General features: G+C 25.4%; 2 protein-coding genes across 3 annotated transcripts; both read left to right on the top strand.

Annotated features, from left to right (window-relative positions):
* Positions 1-234: 234 nt before the first annotated feature.
* LOC126893921 (uncharacterized) lies at positions 235-4,306 on the top strand. The gene is made up of 9 exons (XM_050664471.1): positions 235-402; positions 554-656; positions 838-1,141; positions 2,230-2,458; positions 2,529-2,737; positions 3,105-3,181; positions 3,449-3,584; positions 3,734-3,930; positions 3,987-4,306. The coding sequence occupies exons 2-9, from the start codon at positions 607-609 to the stop codon at positions 4,087-4,089; spliced, it is 1,305 nt and encodes a 434-aa protein (XP_050520428.1). The 5' UTR covers positions 235-402; positions 554-606; the 3' UTR covers positions 4,090-4,306.
* Positions 4,307-6,488: 2,182 nt separating this feature from the next.
* Positions 6,489-8,753, top strand: LOC126894949 (uncharacterized). 2 transcript variants are annotated; one of them, XM_050666319.1, is made up of 3 exons: positions 6,489-6,959; positions 7,178-7,293; positions 7,520-8,753. In XM_050666319.1, exons 1-3 carry the CDS (start codon positions 6,682-6,684, stop codon positions 7,900-7,902), a joined length of 777 nt encoding a protein of 258 aa, XP_050522276.1. In that variant the 5' UTR covers positions 6,489-6,681; the 3' UTR covers positions 7,903-8,753. The 2 variants fall into 2 exon arrangements, with proteins under 2 accessions (XP_050522276.1, XP_050522275.1); XM_050666318.1 differs by having other exon boundaries at positions 7,508-8,753.
* Positions 8,754-9,346: the final 593 nt, after the last annotated feature.

The following is a 9,346-nucleotide window of genomic DNA, read 5'->3' as shown; positions in this document are numbered from 1 at the left end:
TAGTAAGAAATCACTTTTAGAAATTATAAAATATTTTTATAATTTTACAACTCAAAAATTAAATTAATTTATAATACTTGAAAAGGTTTTAAATATATAAATACTATATTTACTGTTCAATTTAGAATAATAAATAAATTATAGAATATTCTAATTTTTGTAAATTGTTTGATGATAATTCGTTATTATTTTGTCGATTAAAAAAATTGGCTACACTGTTGTGAAGTGGTCTAGTTGCAGTGTGCTAGAGTCTACCGAATACCGAACTACAAGAAAAAGATCATTAATATATGTATGGTATAAAACTTCATATTTCTTATAGTATAGTTGGTTTCAATGACAGTAGCAGAATTTTGGAACCGTTGTTACTATTTCTGCTGAACAGCAGAATCTGAAAACTTGGTGTGTGTACTTTCTTACAATTATTATTTTTAATTGTTTCTGTTATTGAAACTATGGTTTAGTCAATATTTTGATATCGTTTACAACTATTCAACTGATTTTACAAACCATAAACACTAATTAATTGTTAAATTTTTTATTTGCTTCATAGATATACTAGAAACTAAAAAATTGTTTTCTAATTGTCGCCGAATATAACGAAACATGAAATTCAGGAAAGGAAAGAAACCTCAAAATGGACAAAGTTATACTGGGTGAATATAAAATTAAATAGATTATATATTATGTTTACAACAATTTTTAATAAAATATATAATTAAAATTAAAATTCGTTAATTTAAGTAATTTATTACTAAATAACTCTTAAATTATTCCAATATTTATGATAAGATATGTTGATTTATTGAGTTTTCATTAACAAGATTATTTTATCAGTCGTTTCAGGGCACAACAATCTGGTCCAAGAAATCGTTTGCGAACAGTTGCAGCAAACAAAGTAGCTAAGGTCAAAAGACTGAAGGAGATAAAAAAGCGAGGAAATGGAGCAAAATTAAATAATAGAAAAAGTGTGTCCACAACTAAGAGATTAAATACTAGTAATGTAATGGATGCTAGAGTGAAGCTTTTACAAAAAGCATTAGTTACACCAACTAAAATAGTTGATGCAAGACAAAAGTTAACTAAGCAAAAAGATGCAAGAGAAAAGATTCAGGAACGGCGTTTAAAGTCATCACATGAAGTAATTATCGTCCTTATATATTTGATAAAATTTTAGATTTTAAAAACGAAAAAATACATTATTCATCTGATGATAATTTAATTAAGTAATTCTTACTAACAATATTGTAAACAGGTTAAGATTCTGTTAATTTTTCGAGTTTTCTTTACATATAATCTATACTATAAAAAGTTTAAAAACTGCTAGATGTTTGTTGATTTATGCATCAAAATTTTATTCTCAATTAACCCTTCAATAGATCTATAATATAAATCTTACTAAATCTCTACGTTGATTTCTTAATCTTTGGATTTTACTAAAATTTGAGTATAGTTAATATGAATAAAATGAAGTGGAACTTCTTTCAGAGTCATTCAACTGATATTGAATATTAGGTTTGTATTGAAATAACATAAAAAAATACACATATTTTCTATTAAAATTAATTAAATTTATTATTATTATTAATTTAATTTTTATCAAATTATCAAACTTAAAATATTTTCATTAAAGTTTAAGGTATCATATTATTAACTATTATATTAAATAATTACTATAAATACAATAGTATTAATATTATAATATAAAATAAAATTTTTTATGTTCTTGTGAATGTGTTCTCTTTAATAAAGACAAATGTAACTTAATTTTTTTCTGATTATTATGTGAATTGTGACTTCAAAGATTTGAAAATAAGCATATAAAGAAATAATTCAATAATTCTAACCCGACAGTTTTAGGATCTTAATTTCTACCATAAATTATGAAAACTAGGTATTGTGCTATAAAAAATAATAAGTATTATTATCAAATGTCAGTAAGTCATATGCAACACTCTGGCCATTATTTGGTGGTACCTTTTTTATTAATTAATTAACAAATTTTAATTTTTAAAATTTAGAATCTGCCTGATATCCAAAAATATAATACAATTAAATTTAATTATGTTTTAAACATTTTTTAACTATTCTCTTTCTTTCCAAATTAATACTTTCACAATTTTTTTTAAGTAGTTATAGAACACTTTCTAAGGAAATTGTTTCATTAACCAATGGTTTTGTTCATAATTTAATTTAAATAGAGTAGTAAATATATATATATTTTTTAAGAATGATCAAAATGCTGGTATATCAAGAAGATTTAATAATCAAGGAGGACGTGTCAAGATTGATCGCCGTGGTATTCTAACAGTTAAGTCAATTTTAGATGAAAGATCTGATGTACATCGTCCTAATCCTAGAAATAGACAAAGGACTGAAGTTGGTCAAAGGCAGTACAGTGGAGCTATTAGAAGAAGCACTAATAATACATATAACTCCAATCTTAATACGTTCAGAAGTAAAACTATAAATTTCAATAATAAGATAAGTTTTTTTTTTTAATTCTTTTATAATTTATTTCTATAAAGGTGACAGACCTATCGAAGAACTAAGGGCTCCTAGACGTGATGCAAGGACACCAAGAAGACCAATACCTAATACTAGTGGTCTAAGAAGACCAGTTGATAGATCTACTAGATCTACTCGTATCAATGAAAAGCCCTATAGTAGACCTATGGCTATGGATTATGATGATTCTATGGAGTGGGAAGAAAATAGTAGATACTCGCCTACTCCTGTATGTAAATTCTAATAATTCAAACCCAACATTGTTTGGTGCGGTAAAATATCAGAAGTAATATACTGATGTTGAGCTGTAGTTGTTACTGTATGTGACAAAATGGGTTATTGAGATTATCTGTAGTTACTTTGCATTATGTCTCTATAATGATTAACAACCCTTGTATTAAAAAAAAAAACCAATTAAATCTTTTAATTTGTATTATTATGCCAAACTGGAAATTTTTTACAGTGAAGTTAATTAATATTGATATATTGATAGAGCTCTATTTTCAAGCAAACTATCTGAACCAGTTCATATTATGTTTTCAATGGAATTCATAATAAATAAATAATTGTCTGGCTAATATTGAAGTATGTTATAGGTGTTGCGAAGAAATATTGGAAATTCTATGTTTAGTCGTGACAATTATCATGAAGAAATGCTTGATAGTATTTCCAGGTATGTTTATATTTCTAGTTCTTATTAATATAACTTTAATTAATTTTAGTGTAATATTTTTTATTTAAAACGTGGTAAGTTTTTTTTTCTAAAATATTTAATTTGTTTAGAATGTTAAATTCTCTCCTTATTGTTCCATTTATTATTGTATATGAATCAACTGTGTTGAAAAACACTTAAATAAACTTATTTTTTAGATTCCAATTTTTTCTGAAAATTAATTTTATATACTCGTGTTAAATTTATATATGAAAATTATTTCTTTAGGGGTCAAAGAGGTCTTAGTGAAACATTACGATCAAGATTAGATTCTCATCAATCAGTTACTAAACGTACTAGACCTAGTGGTCATAAGATTGTTATATCTAATCTGGAACCGTCTGTTACATCAGAAGATATTAGAGTGAGTTAATTATTTGATTAATTACCTTATTATTACAAATGATTAAAAATTACATTAATTATTGATATATTTTTAAATGAAATGCTAACAAATAAGTTTAATGTACAATTTTTTTTTTTTATTAATATAATTTTTTTATTTAATTGTAGGAATTATTTGCTGACATTGGTGATCTTTTAGAATCCAGAGTTGTTAGACCTGGTGTTGCAGAAGTAATATATGAACGTCGAGCAGACGCTATACAAGCTGTTGATGTATATCATAATAGACAGCTAGATGGAAGGCCAATGAAATGTGATATGGTTAGAAATGCTGGTTCAAATGCAAACTCAATTTCTGTTTCAGGGTAATTATAAACACAATAATTTACTTACAAAAATATTTTACCAATTTTTTCAATAGGTCAAATCGTAGAATGCCTTCACGAGCAGCTGATATGTATAAACCATCTGCTTATGTTACATATGATATTGATGCTGTACACACAGCTCTATTTAATAAATAAAGTAAGAAGTCTTATTGTGTAACTTTATGCTAGAAATTTTATTTCTTAAAACATTTTCTAGTATAACCCATTTTAATGTATTTTAATTAATTGATATTCTCTAACCACAAGACATTTTAATTTTGTTAATAATTTTTTTTTCCCAAAATACATTCTATATACTTCTGAATTTAGTTTATGTAAATGTAAAATTCAAATACATTAAGTTTTGACATCATTTTGTTTTTATTTATTCTTTTGTATAATTTTAGGCAAATATAGTGTCAAATAAATTTATAAGTGATAAAAGTGCCAAAATTCAAAAACAATTATTTTAACCAAAATGATTTATATTAATTAACTTCAGTAATACTTTGATATGTAGACACATGTGCCAAAAGCTGTCAAATTCTTATTGGAAAACACTTAAATTACTTAGTCTCAACTATTAACAGATATTTTAATGCCTACTATACAATATTTCTAGTGTATAATTCATTATAAGATGTTCCATTGAAAATGTTTGATACCAACATTTATCGTATTTTGGTGTATTAGTCTTTAAATGGTCTTTTTGAAAATAATAGACTTGCAACTATAAAAGATTTTAATCACAAATAAAAATTTTAAAAATAAATTTGGTAAGGATCAAATTGCTACTATAAATTCTTTAAGATCTAAATATATATCTGCTAAAGGTATTGATTAAATAAATGTTTTGGTTTTGAAATAAATATCAACCCAGGTTATTCTATGTTAAACAGAAGATATTGATTTAATTTGTGTTAGAAAATATTATAATTTTGAAAATTTATATTGAACTATTGTGGATTTGACAATTGGTTTAATTTTTAAATAGATAGTTTATTTTTTTAATAAAAAATGTTTTCAAGTCATATTAAAGTAAAATTAAACTTTATGTAGTATTATTTGATTTTGTCAAAATTATTTTTCATTTTTCATGAATAGTCTATATAATTTTTTTCGAACAGATTTAATTTTTGTTTATCAAACAATTATTTGTTGAAATACGTTTTTTAATGGTTTCAAACACAAATAAGTAAAATTAATTTATTAATAGACAAATAATATTCTGTATTAATCTTAAAATAAGATTGATAATGAAGTTTTATAATCGAGTCTATCTATATTTATTAGTCTTTTGACTACACAAGTTTTACATTATATCATTCATTTTATGAAATTAATCGTATTTTTTTGAAAAAAATGTTTTTTTTTTTATTTGTATTTATCTGTATAAAATCATTTTGAAATACACATAATATGAATTAATCAATTGTGAAAAGAATTTTTTGTCTCTTAAAATTAGGAAAAGTGGATGGTTGGGTTTAACAAATGTCACTTCATTTATTTTGATGTGCATCATACTTATCAGTTAATTATTTGAGGTTTATAGAAGTTCATTGTTAGTGTTATAGTACACTAACGTTAAGTGTGAAGTGGCCACTACTATGGCTACCGATAAATTTTACATGATCACTAGATTTGCCGCTTACTTAGTCAGCTGTCGAGCAATTGTTAGCGATTGGTAGTGGTTTACACGTTCTATATATGATAGCAGTCAGCAGCATTTAAGTACAACTAAGCATGGCTTGACAAACAAGTTGGTTAGCGATAAAAACGTTTAATTTATATTACTAAGATATGGTCTTGACACCATCAATGGACACTAATGAATTGTGTCTGGAAATTCCCTGTCTCCGCATAAATCCCTGGTACCTTTCTGGCTATTCATCAGTTGAATTATTCAATGTCATAGCTAGCAAAAACTATTTGTCCTATAAAGTCCTGGTACATTTATTCAAATTTTTTCGATGACTACTATGTGAAATTCGTGTATTATTTGTGCTGATTATGTTGCTTATACAAGGCCCCTTATTCTAATAGTTCTTTTGCTCTCAAAAGTTAAATAAATAAAATATTAAAAAATGTCGTTTTATAAAATTTTATGGTTTTATTAAAACTTCAAAAAAATCATTATGTCAAATACTAAAAATAGGTATCACAAAGATGATTAATTAAAGAAATAAATTACAACCTAGCGGTTTTTAATTAAAAAATAAAATATAATTTTTTTAATTTTGTTCTATCGTTGAATCAAATAGAGATTTCAATGATAAATGTATAAAAATGAAAAAAACTTTTAATACATACAATTTATGGTCGAATTTAAATAAGAGTTGAGAAAAAGCACATATAAATTATTTTAAGTAAATTATATTATAATTTTTTTATTAATGGATTTGTAAGTACTTTTAAAACATTTTTTAAGATTCATTTAAATAGTTTTAATTTTGGTTAAACGTCTTTAATTAAAGTGTAACACAACTGCATATTTATAATATGTAAAAAAAGATTTATTTTATATTATTATTGGATACAATTAAATAATAATAATTTTTTTACATAGTTACTATATTGTTTATTTTGAGGAAGTTGTTTTCGATTCGATAAATAGATTTAGTGGTCAGTTTTACATTTGATACTTTGGCGAATGTTTGTTGAATTAAATTTAATAAGTTCTCTTCGATATTGGAAGCAAATTGAATTCGTGGACACAGTTTTTTTAAAAATAGTGTGAACACATAAAATATGTCACGCTACAGTTTATCTTCACCAAGTAGCAGCTCATCGTCGTCTAGTAGCGATGATTCATCGGACGAAAGTTCGACTTCAACTGGAAGCTCATCGTCTTCCAGTTGTAGTTCAGCTTTGTCAAGTGCTGGCTCATCGTCGTCAAGTTATAGTTCATCGTCGTCTAGTAGCGATGATTCATCGGACGAAAGTTCGACTTCAACTGGAAGTTATAGGCAAAGTTTTAACTTAAAACGCAAATTTGATGAAGATTTGGATAAACCTAATAAAAAAATGTAATTTCTTTATTATAATACAAAATCAATTAGTAGATTATATTATTTAATTTATATATATTTAATAATATATATTTAAGATTTATTTGTCTAACAATGTCAATTTTAAAGGGTAACGCGAAGAAACTCGAACATTTTAATATTTTCTTTTGAATCGGGATGATAAAAAATTAATACATTCTCGAGAAATTTCATACTAACTATAAACTATTTTTAAGGTGTTGTGAGTTTCCGTATGGGGTTGACAATGATTGGTCATTTAAAGATTACCAGTGGCTGTTGGATCCTGAACGTGAGCCTAATGTTACTATGAGTATTAATAACTCAATAATTGGTATGTAATGGTTTTAAATGTGTTTAATAATCAATTATATTTAAAATACACTTGACTATATAATTATTATATAGTCAAACAGATCGTATCATATTTGTGAAAATATTTCTCACTCCGTTTTACTTTATAACGGAGGGGAAATATCTTATTTATAATGTCTGTAATAAGTAGAATTATTTTTGTTTCAAAAAAAATTGTTTATAACTTATTTTAGATTTGCCCGCAGAGCATAAAATAACGGTCACTAGAGAAACAGATGTCGGTATAAAAACGGAGAAGGATATTTTAGCTGGCGTGGAACTAAATTTTAGCAACTCTGTAGACTATCAAAATTTTCACTCGAATTCTTTTATCGTGGAAAATCCTAGTGATCCACAAAAACCAAAGGTAGTAAATATATTTTCAAATCCGATTTCCTTGTCAGGCGATCACGTAGTTACACACGAAGGATATGAAAATCCTAAAGTTATAGTTGAAAATACTTCTGTTAGAGACATAGATGTCAGTACCGCAATGGAGTATGTGTCAACTGACTTTGCTACTAACGTAGGACCAATTATAAGCAACTCAATTGATTGTCAACATGTCAATTCGAATAATGGGGAGTAGAACACCAGTTATTCTGAAAATTTTGATTTAACTAGTATCTCACAACACTATGTTTTCAAACCGGAGGTTAACAATTTTTCAAAAAGTGTTGTTGAAAATAATACAGATATCCTCTTTACAAATGTGGTTGATCGATAATCTGTTTTGAACGAAGATATACCTATCGACACTAAAAATAGTCAATTGGATATGAATGTTGATATTAATAATAACTGCTCGGAGCCAAGCACTTCGAATAATGAAATGTATTCAAACACTAGTGGTTATAGTCAAATGTAAAAAGTTTACTCCATGGGGAGAAGATTGGTTTTATACGACCCATACCGATATGTATACAGGTCTTAGGTATATAACTTTGATGAACCCTTTGAACGAATTTCCGGTTAGTTATGAGGAAACTATTGATCTCATAGATTCAGACGACGATGAGCAACCTGTTATGTACAAGAGTACTACACTTGGAAAAGAAGTGCAGTCAATGAGCGCACTTGCCCACAAAAATGTTCACGAAAATAATTGTGATGGAGATCAATCTTTCATTGTTGATCATTATAAAAAAATCGTTATAGGTACTACCGAAGGTATCAGTTTCGTATACGATTGGATTCCAAAAATGAGCGAGGTAATTTTTAAGAATGACAGCGTATAAAACTAACTAGAGATTTATCTTAAGTTAGAAAAATTAACGATGTTATAAATCGCTGTCAAGTTTTCATAATGTGACTATTAAATGAACAACTTATTATTATTTTTGCGTTAATCGGAAATGTATTGTTTTATTTTTTAACGATTGTTGTATTTTTAAAAATTATTTCATCTTTTTCTCGCGTTTTCAAAATTATTTTCTATTTTATACGAGTTGATTTATTTGTTAATGATAAAATATTGATAAATAATTTTAAAAAAATGTATTCTATTATTATTATTTTGTTGATTAAATTTTATATTTGATAAAAATGTGTACTGATTTATTTCAAAGCTAAATTTTTTGTCTACCACTCTAGTAATTAATTGTAATGATCATTGATGAATCAATTCTGTAAATAAAATTTATGATTTATATGAATGAAAAACAATGGTAAATTTAAATATTTAGTTTACACTTTAATAATACTACTTTGATAATTAAATTGTGAAAATAACTGATGTTTGGTAATTGATTTAAAAACAAATTATTTTTAAATTACAATTGTACTTTTATTTTTTCGTTTTATGTACATACAATAGTTTTTTCACATTAAAGATCATTAAAATAAAAATCAAAACTTCATTATAATTTTTTAAGTAAATCTTAAAAAGAAAAACATAACCCTACAGATTGACACTTGACGTGTTAATAACTTAATATTCTTGTTAGAAAAATAATTACAAACAAATAATATAGGTTAATTATTAAAAAATTGATTTAACACGTTTTATTCAAAAATGCACCTTTTATAAGTTG

The sequence above is a fragment of the Daktulosphaira vitifoliae genome, unplaced genomic scaffold (genome assembly GCF_025091365.1).
Source record: "Daktulosphaira vitifoliae isolate Bord-2020 unplaced genomic scaffold, ASM2509136v1 Scaffold_1, whole genome shotgun sequence".
Taxonomy (NCBI): domain Eukaryota; kingdom Metazoa; phylum Arthropoda; class Insecta; order Hemiptera; family Phylloxeridae; genus Daktulosphaira; species Daktulosphaira vitifoliae.
This window is presented reverse-complemented; position numbering and strand designations above follow the sequence as displayed.

Coding starts and splice junctions, on each gene's coding strand:
- LOC126893921 (XM_050664471.1), top strand. CDS start 607: ATGAAATTCAGGAAAGGAAAGAAACCTCAAAATGGACAAAGTTATACT. Junction 1,142..2,229: donor GTTTAAAGTCATCACATGAA/GTAATTATCGTC, acceptor ATATTTTTTAAG/AATGATCAAAATGCTGGTAT. Junction 3,931..3,986: donor AACTCAATTTCTGTTTCAGG/GTAATTATAAAC, acceptor TTTTTTCAATAG/GTCAAATCGTAGAATGCCTT.
- LOC126894949 (XM_050666318.1), top strand. CDS start 6,682: ATGTCACGCTACAGTTTATCTTCACCAAGTAGCAGCTCATCGTCGTCT. Junction 6,960..7,177: donor GATAAACCTAATAAAAAAAT/GTAATTTCTTTA, acceptor ACTATTTTTAAG/GTGTTGTGAGTTTCCGTATG. Junction 7,294..7,507: donor TATTAATAACTCAATAATTG/GTATGTAATGGT, acceptor AACTTATTTTAG/ATTTGCCCGCAGAGCATAAA.